Genomic DNA, 15,547 nt, shown 5'->3' with positions numbered 1-15,547 from the left:
CCAGAGGGCGCTACACCTAGATACACTTTTTTTTTCTCAGCTCACTGCACCCATCTCGCATTCTTTCTTATTAATCATTGTAATGCCATAGTAACGAGGTATTTTACCCACATACTGTATCTGTTTTGGCCTGTTTTCTAGTCTTTACCATCACTACTATCACCATGGCGAACAGTAATCAACCTATTTGGAAGGAACATGAGGATCGGACGATCCATGATCTTATACGATTTGATCCTATACCCGAACCGACCAACGACGCCCTTGAATTCGGAGTGTAGGGCGGTATTCACGATCGTCATTCATCGATTCCCGACCCAAACGAGGTAAATATATATAAGCATCAACAAATACTATAACTATTCACTAACTAGTTATTAACTATTTTTTTGCACCCTGACCCTCTTCCGACGCCCTTGACAGACCGATCAACACATGCAGTATCAGCTGCATCTATTGAGCATGTGGCCTTGCTACCTGAGTATCTACAAACGCATGACGCCGGGTACGCATACGTGGTGAACCTCGAAAACACTAAGCCCTACCAGGTGAAAGAGGTGCTTAAATCGGTAGGGTCTGCCTCCAAACTACTTATTAACTAGTTACTAAACTAGTTAGTATGGATTCAGTACTCGTTCAAAGGCAAAGGTGCAGCATCAAATGTTTTCAATACGTATTTTGGCTGCTCAACAGAGAAAAAACGATATACATGCTCTAGTATTAAGCGCTGCGAGTTCCTTGACCCAGAGCGTGCTAGAATAGGTCACCTTCACGCTGACGAGACACTTTTCACTAAGCTCGCTCAAATCCGGCGACGCATAGAGCATACTGAGGATTTCGGACTACTTCGACGCGCAAGTACAGCGTAAGTAAACTAATTAATAACTAGTTAAAAACTAGTTCTATACAGTGCGTCCCGAAACGGGTGCAACCACCTACCCTCTTCGATTGATTCTCCAGGCTCCAAAGCCAAGTCACGCTAGTCTATATTAGGAGTTTCCGGAGTACCCTTGTCAGTTGGACTTGTAACGTTATTGCTTCTTACGTAGATTACAATCTCTATAGCCCAATTATCGAGCATGAACGGAACCTAATCAAATATGTTACAGAGTGTAAAGGAAATCCTATCTCAAGTCTCCGGTCAGTCGTGAGCCTAGCAACCATCACGATTACACTCCTAATTCCCGCAGCGCTTTCCTCTTTGCCGCAATGTCCTTTAGCACATTTCTCATTTCCTCGTTGTTCGCTTCTTCCTCCAGACGTTCCTTCTCTTTCTTTTCTGCAAGTGCCGTCTCGCTCAATTCCTCAAACATCCACCATCCAGAGAACGGCTGGATAGAATCTTTCACCAGTTCTCCATCAGAGACTTTAGCGTTCGCTCCGGACTTTGCCCCGATACCAATCATGCCAGCGACCATCGAGGTCTTGAGATCACAACCATTATCGTTCACTTGAACGGGCACACTGACGCATCCACTTGGTATATCCGACGTGTCGATTCGGCCCTGGGGTCTGTAAAGTGTCTTCCCCTCTGTGTTCCAAAAGCAGAAAGCCGTGACCCATCCTGAAAGGTAGTCGGGACCGCTTCCCATCCATTCGAAGTGTACGCACTGGTTCCAGAAGTCCACCACGTCAGGGGAAGGGGAGTCGTCGAAAGAAGCGACAAATTTCTCTAGAACCGGTTTCAGAAGAGATGCAAAGTAGGTTGGCTCTTCGCCGAGCGTCGAAATCTTGTCGATTCTGCTTTGAAGTTGTTCCCAGTCGTCTTTCTCACCGAGCAAAGTCACCGACGGAATACCGCACGTCATCTCCATCTCATAGGAGAAGTATTTTTGCATCGTTCCCATCATAATCACGGCAGCGACAACCTCGTCCGTCGTGGTAGTAGTACTGAAAGAGGGCATGATCCAATCGCGAAGCTCAGGGTCGACCACGTTTTGCTGAATGAGCCCTGTCAACTGCACTGCCAGCTGGCCCACATCCACAGAGTCGATGGTTCCACCTTCAATTACTTTAAGGTGCTTCTGGCCCTCGTGCTCGACGAAATGCGCCCGCAGTTCCTCCGCGTGGGCGTGGATGTAGAAGCTAAGCTGGACTAGGATGGAAAACCACACGTCCTCCGGCCGCAAGACCAGATTGTGGTGGTCGGAATAAGCATGCCATACTGCGTGCACAAAGCCGTGAGGGCTAGGGCTGATGTGAGTTTGAGAGGCGACGGGAAGCCTAGAGATTGAACTTTGGAGAACCTGCTTGCAGCGATAGTATTCGGCCTCGCATGCTTCTTTGAGGAAATCCTCGGCATTTTCACATCTCCGGCCTGTCCAGGCCACAGGTTCTTTGTCGGAAGTCTTCAGCGTGACGGGCATCTTAGGGTATTGATGTGCGAGCGAAGTAAGATTCACGTTGCGTGAATAACAGTGATGGAGTGCTAGCGATGTTAACGGGAAAGAAGTAGGCGCGGCGGGGTTGCAGGACGTGGAGAAGTTGGGGCCAGTAAAATAGGGGGCGAAGAAGGGCGACTAGGCAATGATATAGGGGAAGAAAGGGATGAAGCAATAGACATCAACAATATCAACAAGAACAAGATAAGCAAATAGAACGGTCACGATGACACGAACTTTCTGTTCCCTCCCTTCTTTCCCGCTCGATACCCAGTACAGTAACACACCATCGCGGCCATGCGACCAGCTATTGATCATGGCTTGAGGTTCCTAGCCTATCACGTAGACGGATCTTTGGCTATCTGATGGCCACCGGAGAATATGGTATGTCCTAGGAGCCATTCTCTGACTCCTAGGATCAGAAAGATCAACTCTCAAGAGATCTAAAACTGCATACTACATTTAGATATAAGAAGTGGCAGAGGGAAGTGACCTCGCTTGATTCTCGAGGCCCCTTCTAGGCTCTACTTTTTGACTTGTTTGCATTATTATCGGATATTCTAGTTGCCCTGGCTCGCCAATTCAGTTCTAATACAGAGCAATGTATTATAATTAGAGCAAGTCACTGTATTCATACTGATACAGCAATATTGATATTCCCGAGAATATTCCCAACATAGACTAGTATATCTTGGCGTTGGAGCTGGAGATGTCGAATCCAGGTGGAGAATTGATCCGCCACAAATTACCCAACTAGTAATATCATGACCGCAAGATAGAAGAAGTCTGACATTCTAAGGATACTCTGGCTATCTCTTTAATAGTGCACAATGCATAGTAAGCGAAATAAGCACACAATAACAAAAATGTGAAAATACAAAAGCAGTTTAGTGCTGACAAACTTTTATGCATGGATCCACCATGCTGGCATCTCGACAGGAGAATCAATCGACGAGCCACAGAACTCTCGAAAGACGAAATGTGGTAAGAACTAGTTACTAACTATTTCAAGACTAGTTATTAACTAGTAATAGGGATGATCCATCCTTAGGGTGATAATGATCGCTTTTGAGTCTAGCAACGGCGGCCCTTCCACCCATGCCATCCAGAGCGGCTCGCCGCTTGACCGCCCACCACCGCCTGTGCCGCGCCACTATTCTGCACCCGCCGAGCACTTCTACTCATCTAGGAATCCTTTCCAGCAACAGAAGACGCGATCGTAGCAACAAGGGTATCGCTTTCCTTCTCGGCCTCTTCGTACTTCTTCTTGAGCAGCAGAGCGACCAAGGCGTTACGGTCGCTCTCTACATCTTTAGGAAGATCTGCCTTGTTCGGGCCCAGCAAAAGAGTAGCAGCATCATCCAAGGCTCCCAGAGACTTCTCGCACTTGTTCGCGTCTAGAAGAAGTTAGCGATATGAAGAGAGTCCACTCAAAGGGATTGTAACCGATACCAAGGTCTTTGACGGCTTCAGCGGTAAGGCCATAAAGCGTGGGGAACTCTTTTCTCTCGGACGCAGTCGATCTGAACCGCTCGAGCACCACCGAGGCGTCCACCCGAATATTGCCTGCGTTAACCACGTTCTTGTTGAGTTCTCTGATCTTTTGAACGCGTCTTTCTGTATCCTTCCCCAGGGCATCGCGAACCCAGGTCGAGAGGGCTCGCGAGCGAACCTGGAGAAGACTTCCACGTTCGAACATGAGGGATTCTAGCTTGCGACCTTGATTTTCACGATCGAACATGAGGGACTCTATCTTGCGGCCTTGATTTTCACGTTTGGACATGAGGCACTCTATGTTGCGGCCTTGATTTTCACGTTCGGACATGAGGCACTCTATCTTGCGGCCGTGGTCCAGTTGAAGTTGCTTCATCTCTCTCATATCAGCAAGCAACTTAGACCCTCTCTCATTTGTTATGGCATCTTGCTCATCGTCGTACGCCATGGATGAGATAGATCGACTCATCTTCTCCTGAGCCGCTTTCGTTGGATTCTCTTTGTCGCTGGTCTCATCACTGTAAATGACCAACGTCGACGCCTACGGAATCAACAGATTAGTTAATTATGACACAAGCAAGGGCAGGTCAGATAAACGTCACCATTCGGGGGGGTTTGGCTGATGAGTCAGTGGTTTTTTCGGGACACCTCCGATCTCCTCCAGCGCCGATCGCTTCCTCGTCGGATCCGAGGGGCTGGGTGGCATGTTCTGTATGAATACAGACAGCGGGCTACGGGTGGCTGGTGAGGAAGTTCTCGCGATATGAGAGACACGAAGACTTGGTGGGGAGAAGAAGAAAGAGGGAGGAGAATGAAAGCAAGGTAAACAAAGAGTCGAGTGAGAGTAGATGGGAACGTTGATTGCTATCATTTTGGCCATCATAATCTTAATACCACTCTCAATACTGGCCCTCGATAGTTAAGGTGCCCGTTTTGGTAACCAAATACTCGTTGACAGCCACGTCCTTGCCGCTCTCCTTTCCGTACCCAGACTCCTTGATACCGCCGAAGGGCGACTCAGCGGCCGATTGGTTCCCTGCATGGAGCTTGTCAGTTTCGTTACTTTTTCTTAAGGCTTCGTAGGAACCTACCTGTGTTCATCCCAATCATTCCGGCCTCCAGATTCTCCAGCAGTCGCCACATACGGTCGATGTTCTTTGTGAAAGCATAGCTGGCTAGCCCCATGCTGGTGTCATTAGCCAATTTAACCGCCTCCTCTTCTGTCTCGAATCGATACAGCGCTGCGATGGGTGCAAATGATTCCTCCTGCGAGATGAGCATATCGTCCGTCATTCCAGACAGAATGGTTGGTTCGAAGAAATATCCTGAGCTTGAGGTCAACGGCTTGCCACCCAGCAAAACATCTGCTCCACGTCGGCGCGCGTCCTCGACATGAGCATTGGCCTTCTCGATACTGCGCGGCGTGGTCAACGGGCCCATTGTCGTGCCCGCCTTGGCGCCATGGCCGACTACCAGGGCTGCGGTCTTCTCCTTGAGCAGCGCGGCGAACTTGTCATAGATGCCGGCTTGTACATACACCCGATTTGCAGTGATACAGGCTTGTCCGGCATGACGCCACTTAAGAACCATCAGCTGATCGATGGCTTGATCGAGGTTGGCATCGTCGAAAACCAGGAAAGGACAGTTCCCTCCGAGTTCAAGTGTCAATTTCTTCAGACCCTGGGCACAGTGCGAGGCGACCAGCTTGCCGACGCGCGTAGATCCGGTGAAGGTGACCTTTTTGACCAGTGGATGCTTGCACAACGCCTCGCTCAGCGGTGGTGTGTTGTCCAGATCGGTAGTGATCACATTGAACACTCCGGACGGAATTCCCGCACGCTTTGCCAGTTCTGCTAGCGCCAGTGCCGAAATGGGCGTCTCCGGACTCGGCTTGACCACCATAGTGCACCCTGCCGCCATAGCCGCGCCGACCTTGCGTAGTACCATTGCCACGGGGAAATTCCACGGCACTAGTGCGGCAGCCACTCCGATCGGCTGCTTGATAGTGAATAGTCTCCGGTTTGGAGCAGCCGGCACCGACACGCTGCCCTGGATACGCTCAGCTTCGCCCGAAAACCACCACAGGAATCCTAGCGAATAATCTATTTCCCCATACGCCTCGGCCAACGGCTTGCCGGTCTCGTGCGTAAGGATTTGCGCAATGTCATCGCGCGCCTCGAGAGTCAGATCATGCCATTTCATCAACCACTTGGCACGCTGGCGCGGGCTGGCCTTGCGGAACTGCTCAAAGGCTGCGTGCGCTGTTTCCACGGCGGTGTCCACATCCTCTACTGTGTTATTTGGGCAGCTAGCCCATGCCTTATCTGTGCCGGGGTCTGTAGGGTCTATTAGTGTCGGTGTTTTCCTACAGTTCGTAGATCATACCAAGCACCTCGAAGCGCTGCCCACTCTTCGCTTGCACCCATTGATTCCCGACAAAGGAGTCAAAGTGGAGCAGACTTGGATCGGCGAGCTGGTAGAAATGGGCATTAGCGGCCGAAATGATAATCGGAGATCTGGCCGAGTTATTGCCCTGCAGTTCACTGACGCACCTTGAACGGCAATTGATACTGGGTCGTCATAATGAAGATGTAGTGGAATAAAGAAGCGGAAACCCGGCGAAGGTGGGGTTTTTATATTCAAGTGGGGAAGCGTCGTTCGACGTCACCTCGGTAGATCATCCCAATGCCTATTGCTTCCCAAGCAGCCGATTCGGCTACTCCACATTTATACAATCAAGACTATCCATACTCGCCTGTTTTCATCACGCAGTTGTCTGTCTTTTCTGCACCAAAATATTATGGAAGTGGCGAATATAGCCCCTCTCGGCCACAGTCCCCAGAGGGAGGTGGCGGTATCTCAGTTCCTTGTATCTGGTTTGTCTCTAGATGGCGACTAATATTCTGATTCACTTAGTTGCTCCGATTCTTAGCTTTTCACTGTGGCGGCGTACCTTGTTAAGTTTAATAACAAAGGAACTCGGGTTTGGATTTTCCTATCGCTATCTTTTCCTGGTTTATGGGTTTACGTATATCGAGGTAACTGACTGGTTTAGATCGATGGGTCTTCACGCTTATTTGTAGATAGCTATCCCATTCGTTGCGTTTGAGCTCCGAGGATCTAAGAATCTGTTATTTAGGGTTCTATTGTATATTATTGTGGCCAGTAAGTAATATATCGGGTCTTGCCTCGGCGGACCCCCACGTGAGTGGGGGAAATCGGGCTTGGTCCGATTGATGATACCTTATCAACCTCTCGGTTGCCTTCACGTTCCTCAACCATGTCTCCCTCTGCCCAAAATAAGACCTACAGCATTGCCTCCATCCCCGCGGACGGTATCGGCCCCGAGGTCATCGCCGCCGGGATCGAAACCCTCCAGGCCCTCGCACAGACTCTGCAGACCTTCGAATTGCAGTTCCACCACTATGACTGGAGTTCCGAGACGTATCGAAAGACGGGGAAGTATATTCCCGACGGTGGCCTCGATGAACTGAAGAAACATGACGCAATCTTGTTCGGAGCGGTAGGAGCACCGGGTAAGTCCACAGCGAAGAAAAGCATCCGAGACTCGAGATACTAACTCCCGTACCCAGATGTCCCAGATCACATCTCCCTCTGGGGTCTCCGACTGGCCATCTGCCAACCGTTCCAACAATACGCGAACGTGCGTCCTACGCGGATCCTTCGCGGCACGGAATCCCCGCTCCGACGCTGTGAGTCGGGCGACCTGGATTGGGTGATCGTCCGCGAAAACAGCGAAGGCGAGTATGCCGGCCAGGGCGGACGATCCCACCGCGGGTTTCCGTGGGAGATCGCCACAGAGACAGCAATCTTCTCGCGGCACGGAGTGGAGCGCATCATGCGGTTCGCATTTGAAACGGCGCAGAAGCGACCGCGGAAGCTATTGACGGTCGTATCGAAGAGCAACGCGCAGCGCAATGGGATGGTGCTTTGGGATGAGGTTGCGGTCGAGATTGCGCGCGAGTTTCCCGATGTGCAGGTAGATAAGATGCTGGTGGATGCGATGACGACCAGGATGGTGCTGAACCCGACGTCGATCGATACGATTGTGGCGTCGAATCTGGTTAGTTCACCCCTGCTCGCCAAGAGATGCCTTATATTCTTATTTTGTTTCTTAATGCTTGGCTGACTACCTGAACTAACCCTTCTCTAGCACGCCGACATCCTTTCCGATTTGGCCGCCGCCCTCGCCGGGTCTATTGGCATTGCGCCCACCTCCAATCTGGACCCGACCCGCCAGCACCCCAGTATGTTCGAGCCGATTCATGGCTCTGCATTTGACATTACTGGCAAGGGAGTTGCCAATCCCGTGGCGACGTTCTGGACCGCGGCAGAGATGCTTGACTGGCTTGGAGAGAAGGACGCCGCCCGGCAACTGATGCAATGCGTTGAGACCGTGTGTGAAGGTGGCGTACTCACTCCCGATTTAAGTGGAACGGCGACTACAAAGGATGTGACGGCGGCGGTTGTGGCCGAAATCCGGAAGTTGCCGAGGTCGTGAGGGTTGATGATCAATTATTTGATTGTAATGTAAGGTAAAATGGTGATGATCGTCCAATTTTCTCAAGATGCAGAGGCCCCTCCGAGGAAAATCGCAACTCTCGCCTATAGATGCGAAGTATAATCTACCCCGTCGGATCAAAGCGTACAGAATCACCCGAAACCGGAAAATTGTTTCAGGCACCAACTTAGACAAAACTTCATCATCACTTCCCCTACCGCGAATATTTCGAACGATGCTGGTTGGCGGAGGGCGCGAGATCGACAGACGATTATCGATCCCCCCTCCTTCAGGTCGCAGCGCTAGGTCTCCTGGCCAATGCGACTCTGGAGAACGATTCGGATCACGGCCACTGTTACATGGGACGATCGTCCCATAAATATGACGTGGAACGCCACGATCTAGCTTCCCATCGACAAGAATCATGTCGTTCTATCGCTTTCTTCTCTGCACGGGCAGTGTCTTGGGCAGCGTGCTGGGAGGTACGATGCTTCAAGAATACTAAAAAAATTGTTTTGCTAACCAATTGATCATTCACAGCTCATGCCAGCCTCAACACGGTCCCCACGGTTCCATTCATTGAGGTCGGAGGCAGTTACTCGCTGTCGCAGCTGACGGACATTGTCATCGATTCCCGGTATGCGGACTCGGTCGACCACAATGGCGAGACCTGGATCCCTCCGACCTTGCAGCAGTTTGCAGCAACCTTCCAGGCAGATCTCCAGTCGGTCTTTGGGCTGGATGTGCAGTTGTCCCATGGCACGAAGCGCAAAGCCAACGCGATCTTTATTACCTTGACCAACCAAACGGGATTCCACGATGCTGCTGGCCGGTGGACGTCCGAAGGATATGCCTTGACTGTGGATGATAAGGGAGTGGTTGTTGCCGGTGCCAGTCCTCTCGGTGCCTGGTGGGGAACACGATCGGTGATCCAGGCCGCGGTGGAAGGGAAGTCGACGCTGGCGAAAGGATCTGGAGTGGATGCACCCGGTTGGGGCACTCGCGGTGTCATGGTGAGTACCTGGTGATTTCTGGTTTCTGAGTAACTTGGTTTAAACTCACTCGGTACATCAGCTCGATGCCGGTCGACACTACTATCCCCCGGATTTCCTGGTCGAGATGTGCTCGTACCTGTCGTTCTTCAAGCAGAACACATTCCATGTGCATCTCAGCGACAACATCGATAACAATGTCGAGCTATACTCGCGGGAGCGCAGCTTGCATGACACTTATGCCGCATTTCGCCTCTGGTCCGAAGACCCGGCTGTCGCCGGCCTGAACAAGCGTGCCAACGAGTCCTACACTCGCGAAGAATTTGACGACATCCAGACCCAGTGCGCGCAACGGGGTGTTACCATCATTCCCGAGATTGAGGCTCCGGGCCATGCTCTTGTGATCGTACAATGGAAACCCGAACTGGGCCTAGGGGACCTGAGCATGTTGAACATCAGCCATCCAGACACGATCCCAACCATGAAGACGATCTGGAAGACCTTCCTGCCGTGGTTTCACAGCAAGACGGTGCACATCGGCGCGGACGAATACAACAGCAGCCTAATTTCGGACTACACGTATTTCGTGAACACGATGAACGACTTCATCCGCACCGAGTCGTCGGGTAAAAAAGCCATGCGCATTTGGGGCACCTTCACTCCCAAGGAGGGTTGTAACGTCTCGAAATCGGTATCCTACCAACACTGGGACACTAGCGCTGACCACCCCTACTGGGACTACATCCAAAACGGGTACAATGTGCTCAACTCGGACGACTACTTGTATCTCGTGGGTGGATGGTCAGGCTCATTCCCGCAGGTGCTCAACCAGACCAAGATCTTTGACGACCCATACGGCAAGCCTTACTCACCCCCGACATTTGACACATCCCTGATTGGGGACAACCCGTCGAGAAACAATCCTCGTACGCTCGGACATCTTGCCGCTCTGTGGAATGACTATGGTCCCAACTCAACTACCGTCCTGCAGGCGTACTACTCGTGGCGCGATTCCCTACCCGCACTCGCTGATAAGCAATGGGGAGGCAACATCACCGCGACGGAGTATAACAGTGTTTTTGATAAGTTGCACGCCGCAGTGCCAGGGCAGAACCTTGATCGGAGTATCCCCAGCAAGACGAAGACTATCCTGCACTATAGCTTTGAAGAAGACAACGCGAAGACGGTGAAAGACCATTCGGGCAATGGTTACGACGGCACCGTCCACGGATGCAAGATCCGCAACGGCCAAGTCCACTTTGACAATGGCTGCTACGTCGAAACACCGCTGGGCAGCAAGGGACGAGACTATACGCTCTCGTTTTACGTGAAGCCCACGAATAACGTGCCGGGCACTTTATTCGCCGGCCCAGATTCCACCTTTGTCAACGGCAACGGCACCATCTCCAACACTACCCTGATTAGCGGCGGAAATCCCTATTCGCTCAACTACACTCTGCCACTGAATGCCTGGACTGGCGTGAATCTCATCGGCAAGGGCGCGAACACGATCATGACTGTCGCAAATGCGGGAGACTCGTCTAAGACTATGGTGTTCAATACGAGGATCGGGGTTAATGGCGAGAGCTTTGCGTGGGCGCCTATTGCCGTTGAGGCGCCATTGCATCGTATCGGAGAGGGATTTACCGGGTTGATGAAGGATATCATCTTGACCGATGGTGCGCTGTACTAGGACCTAGACAGGGACAGGGCTTCTGAGAACGCAACCCATTAATAGACAATCCGAAAGCCGGTCGTATAATTATACAGCTATCCATTTGATTATAAAATGTTCGAATCCAAATGTACAGTACAGTCTAGTAACTATCTCACAAAACCAGGCATTTGTCCTGGTGTCTTATGTCCACTGAAAATCAGGGACTTAGGGTGGTACTAAGGGAGAAGGGGTTGCTTAATTTGAAAAGCAGTGCTTTTCCAGACTTTGGCGTCTATAGTGCAACCTACTGCTTCCGATACACCTGATACCTACGCCAATGTCTTGGTGTCAAGTTATTTTTGAACAAAATACAGATACAGAAACAGAAACAAGAAGCATTCAAACTACAATGTAATCAGGAGTTACCTCAAGAAATTAAGTAGCCTCCAACAAACAGCCATGACTATTCCATAAGCAACCCTCAATAACACCACTTCACCGAGCTGTAGTTAGCTCACGAGGCAGTAACCTGCTGGATACCCTGCTGCATGGCATCCAGATGCGCGAACTTGAGGGTATCCTCGCCGAGACTCCAAGCCATGACGCCGCCCAACTTCTTCGCCTCCACGATCTTCTGGTATTTCTGCGCGATCAGGTCGGGAGTGTCCCAGGTCCAGAATATGTTGACTTTGTCGTCATAGTAGTACTGGCCGCCCTCCTTATCGTCCGTCTTGCCGTCTTTCTGGGCGCGGCGCCACGAGTCGGTGATCGAGATGCCCTTGCAGGTGCCGTAGTCGGAAAGACATCCCGCCTGGCAGAAGTCGTCACCGGAACCACTGGAAAGCATATTTAGTTTTGGATTACGGACGTAAGTGGACGAGAAACATACCAGTTGCCATACTGGCTGCAGCATTGTCCATCGGGGCACTTGCTAGACGAAGAGAAACCGCACTTGCCATCAGTGCTGGTCTTCAGGTCCTTGGGCGGCGCTGACATAGAGCTCTTCTCAAAAGTAAGCACGCCAGATTTGCCATTGTCGCTTCCGTCGTCGTTCTCAAGCTTGACCATTTTGCAGCCAATAGGCTCCTTGTCACAGTCCGAATCTTTATCGGTAGTGAACCACTTGGCATAGTAAGCGAAGCCCAGGTTGATCTTTTTTGGGTCAAGTCCAATATCCAAGTAGCTCTGGATAACCTCCAGAGATCCCTCGACGCTGCTGGCAAAGCCGGTGACGTTGTCACGGCGGTTAATCAGGTCATAGCTCATAACGTTGACCATGTCGACAGAGTCCCAGATCTTGGGTCCCTGCTCCTTGGTGAAGGCAATCATGTCGACCTTGCGGCCTGGCACGGCGACGGACAGCGTCTTGTTACCAATGGCCTTCTTGACCGCAGCCAGGAACTTGGGGTAGGTCTCGATCTCGTCCGTCTTCTTCGAGTTCGGGTTTTGCTTGTAGTCCTGTCCATTACCGCCCGGATACTCCCAGTCGATATCTGTGATGCATTCTTAGCTTTTGTGACACAGGGGAGATAGACTCGGTATTTCTCACCAACGCCGTCAAAGCCATTGGAGTCCAGCATCGACGCCACGTTCTTCGCGAACTGCTCTCGCGACGCGTCATCCTTGGCTCCTTGCGAGAATCCCTCCGTGTCCCCCCAGCCGCCAATGGCAATCATCACCTTAGTGTCGGGACCAAAGCGCTTGCGCATAGTGTCAACCGGCTCAAAGGGCTGGAACGAAGGCGCCGAGCCCTGGGTAAAGAGCGTCGTTTTGGCAAAGGCCATGATTGCATGGTCAATGTCCTTTGTCTGGTTGGATCCTGGAAGGTCAACCGTATGGTATCTACATGTTGTATTAGATGTAGTCGGGCAAATTGGTTATTAGAGAGGACATACTGGTCAATGTACATGGCAAAGCGTGCACCAGCCGCGCAGTGAGCGGCCAGTAGGCCGAGAGCAAGCTGCTTCAACATGGTGATACTCGATCACGCGACAGGAAGGAGTGGATAAAGGAGAGGCGCGTCAACAAAGACGGCATGAACCAAACATCAAAAAGGGCAAAGAAACCAGCGCCGAGGCTATGAATCGGGCACGCGAAAAGGGACGAAGAGAAAGAAGAGGAAGAAGAAAAAGAAAGAAAAAGTCGGAAAAAATAGAAGCAGCGAGGGCGTAGATATAGATCAACAAGACCAGAATGATCGTCGTGCTTCGCTCTCGTCATGCTCCCTAGGGGCACTACGCACTGTCCAGCGGCCTCCCCGAGAGAATATAGGCGACGGGCTGAATTGCGGATCGTTGGCACAGAAGCTGGGTACTTGTCGCTGTTCTTCCCATCCCTTTCATGCGGTGGAGAATGCGCAAAGACAGCCTGGGGTCGGATGAAGCCCATGACGACAAGCCCTAAGCGGAGGGCGGGAATGTGATGGATGCGGTCACCAACTTCAACATCCCGATCTAGCCTCTCTATGGTAAGATCATAGAAATTCGAAACATTGAGAGTCAGTCTCTCAGGCCTCAATTTGGACAGTGTGAAGCAGTCTAGGCTAGAGATCACGCATGCCAGATCGGCGCCACAGACATTCCCGCCTAGTCCGCATTCCATTCTGCATCACTGGATGCCCCGTTCAATGCACATACAAACACTGCAATGGCAACGAAAATGCTGAGGCGGCCGCTAGGTATTCGAGTCTCGGTCGAGCCCGAAGTGTATTTCCTGAAAAGAAAAGCCGCATTTCATTATGTGATAAGTTCATCTTCGACGGTACAATGGCTCTAGGGGTATAAGCAAATCAGAGACGAGAAACAACGCCAGGTCTATACATGAAAGGTAAGATGCGAAGAAAGAAGAAGTACGCCGAAAGCCTAGTTCCAATGCCGCCGAATAATCGGCCGGGCCGGATCCCAGGGGCCAATGACCACATTCTTGTATTTCTGCAGGCTGATGAGCCACCAGCTACACCCGCCCATGGCCAGAGCAGCCAGGATGCTCCCCAGCACGGATCCAATGATGGCTGATGCCCATCCGCCGCTGAGCGTGACGCCCACGGCACCTCCAGCAACAACCACCAAGGCGAAGGTCAAAAGAGCGTGACCTGTCCAGGACTTTTGGCGCAATTGGCGGCGGAAGATGGGGAACAATCCAAAGACTTCTATGGAAAACAGCATCAGGCTGAACACGTGGGTGGTGGTCGGAAGACGGGACGCGAGCACCGTGGACGCCATCACGGCGGCATTGGTAGAAAGAGAAGCCGGGAATTTGGTGGCGTCGGCGCCCTCCCCGCTTCCGTAGTCGAAGGAGAAAATATTCATGATTAAGAGCCAACAGCTCACTGCCCAGATGGAGTCGCTCGCAGTGGATTTGGTCAGCGATTTAAGGATCGGACTGAGTCCGAGCAGGGAAAAATAGATTAGAAAGGCCGATTTGACGGTGGAGAGACGCTGTCGATTGCGAGATGAGAAAAATGATGATCGGCTGGTGGTTTCTGGGAGCAATGAAGCTTCGGCACTGCCCAAGATGGTGGTTGGTGAGGCAGAGGGCGCTATGTTGTGTATGGTTGCATCCCGCACTGCTTCAGAGTTTCCGCCGAGGTCTGTGTTTGGCCTGGACAGCTGCTCCCGGGATTCATTGCCAGACATCGTCAGACCAAGTCCATGAATTGGGCTGGTGGTTGATCCATTCGGCTGTGCATGACTGCCATGCGGGTTGGCAGCGCTGGTCATCGAACTCGAGCTGGAGCCGTCGTCAACCCCCGCGATGCCATCTGTAGCCTGCGAGGCTTCCTCATGCTCTTTCCAGATCCAGTTGTCCCACAGTGTCCAGCCCATTGCAGTGCCGACACTCCCCCAGCAAACAATAGAGACGGGGCTCACTCTGTCTTGGACGATCCCGACGAAACAACAGACAAAGATGACGACAGAGCACACATGTTGCACAATCACGGTGGAATCAGCCACAAGAGGCCAGAAATCATAAGGGCGGACCCGAGGGTTCCGCTGCAGGTGATCTAGAAAAGTTTCGGTGTCGGTGTAGTTATCCGGATCTATGGTCGACCGTCAGCATTCATCGATCAGGCAACAGAGGCAGTGACATACATGACTGCTTGACCCAAAGAAGCTTTTTCCAAGCTCCCTTTCGCCTTCGACGTCCGCTCGTCCCTCGCAGTCTCCGAATATCCTTGTGATTTGGATTCGCACCGAGCAGGGCAGTTTCCGGCCGCAACGCCGCTATGCCGGTGGCCGTGGCATCGCCGTTCAGGGCTCGGAAACTGTCCTCATAGTGCGCAGGCGCCGAGCGGATCCTGGAGATAGAATGCGCAAAGTACGCATCCTCTGGCGCCAGGCGATTGGGGTCGGGTAGGGTTCGCTCTAGTTCAGGAGGGTTCGAGCGGTTCGGGTGAGTGTCGACGGGTATCGGTGGTGGGAAAGGGGACAACGAGGGAGGTGGTGAATTCATTGAGCTGACACGGCTATTGTCGCAGCATCCTTGGACCGAGAAAGAGAGC

General features: G+C 51.8%; 7 protein-coding genes across 7 annotated transcripts; 2 read left to right on the top strand and 5 right to left on the bottom strand.

Moving 5' to 3' along the window:
• Positions 1-1,169: 1,169 nt before the first annotated feature.
• N7510_000701 (DUF4419 domain-containing protein) lies at positions 1,170-2,366 on the bottom strand (the record flags this gene model as incomplete). Its single annotated transcript, XM_056972630.1, has 1 exon — positions 1,170-2,366. The coding sequence occupies one exon, from the start codon at positions 2,364-2,366 to the stop codon at positions 1,170-1,172; it is 1,197 nt and encodes a 398-aa protein (XP_056837747.1).
• Positions 2,367-3,738: 1,372 nt separating this feature from the next.
• N7510_000700 (uncharacterized protein) lies at positions 3,739-4,323 on the bottom strand (the record flags this gene model as incomplete). Its single annotated transcript, XM_056972629.1, has 1 exon — positions 3,739-4,323. One exon carries the CDS (start codon positions 4,321-4,323, stop codon positions 3,739-3,741), a length of 585 nt encoding a protein of 194 aa, XP_056837746.1.
• Positions 4,324-4,934: 611 nt separating this feature from the next.
• N7510_000699 (NAD-dependent succinate-semialdehyde dehydrogenase) lies at positions 4,935-6,301 on the bottom strand (the record flags this gene model as incomplete). Its single annotated transcript, XM_056972628.1, has 2 exons — positions 4,935-6,211; positions 6,268-6,301. 2 exons carry the CDS (start codon positions 6,299-6,301, stop codon positions 4,935-4,937), a joined length of 1,311 nt encoding a protein of 436 aa, XP_056837745.1.
• Positions 6,302-7,155: 854 nt separating this feature from the next.
• Positions 7,156-8,397, top strand: N7510_000698 (tartrate dehydrogenase; the record flags this gene model as incomplete). Its single annotated transcript, XM_056972627.1, has 3 exons — positions 7,156-7,411; positions 7,469-7,959; positions 8,050-8,397. 3 exons carry the CDS (start codon positions 7,156-7,158, stop codon positions 8,395-8,397), a joined length of 1,095 nt encoding a protein of 364 aa, XP_056837744.1.
• Positions 8,398-8,821: 424 nt separating this feature from the next.
• Positions 8,822-11,082, top strand: N7510_000697 (beta-N-acetylhexosaminidase; the record flags this gene model as incomplete). The annotated part of the gene is made up of 3 exons (XM_056972626.1): positions 8,822-8,879; positions 8,938-9,410; positions 9,472-11,082. The coding sequence occupies 3 exons, from the start codon at positions 8,822-8,824 to the stop codon at positions 11,080-11,082; spliced, it is 2,142 nt and encodes a 713-aa protein (XP_056837743.1).
• Positions 11,083-11,560: 478 nt separating this feature from the next.
• N7510_000696 (uncharacterized protein) lies at positions 11,561-13,018 on the bottom strand (the record flags this gene model as incomplete). The annotated part of the gene is made up of 4 exons (XM_056972625.1): positions 11,561-11,882; positions 11,936-12,539; positions 12,596-12,888; positions 12,942-13,018. 4 exons carry the CDS (start codon positions 13,016-13,018, stop codon positions 11,561-11,563), a joined length of 1,296 nt encoding a protein of 431 aa, XP_056837742.1.
• Positions 13,019-13,907: 889 nt separating this feature from the next.
• pigc (phosphatidylinositol N-acetylglucosaminyltransferase) lies at positions 13,908-15,498 on the bottom strand (the record flags this gene model as incomplete). Its single annotated transcript, XM_056972624.1, has 2 exons — positions 13,908-15,085; positions 15,138-15,498. The coding sequence occupies 2 exons, from the start codon at positions 15,496-15,498 to the stop codon at positions 13,908-13,910; spliced, it is 1,539 nt and encodes a 512-aa protein (XP_056837741.1).
• Positions 15,499-15,547: the final 49 nt, after the last annotated feature.

This window comes from Penicillium lagena, assembly GCF_028827675.1.
Source record: "Penicillium lagena strain IBT 129212 chromosome Unknown utg000001l_segment0_segment0, whole genome shotgun sequence".
NCBI lineage: Eukaryota > Fungi > Ascomycota > Eurotiomycetes > Eurotiales > Aspergillaceae > Penicillium > Penicillium lagena.
This window is presented reverse-complemented; position numbering and strand designations above follow the sequence as displayed.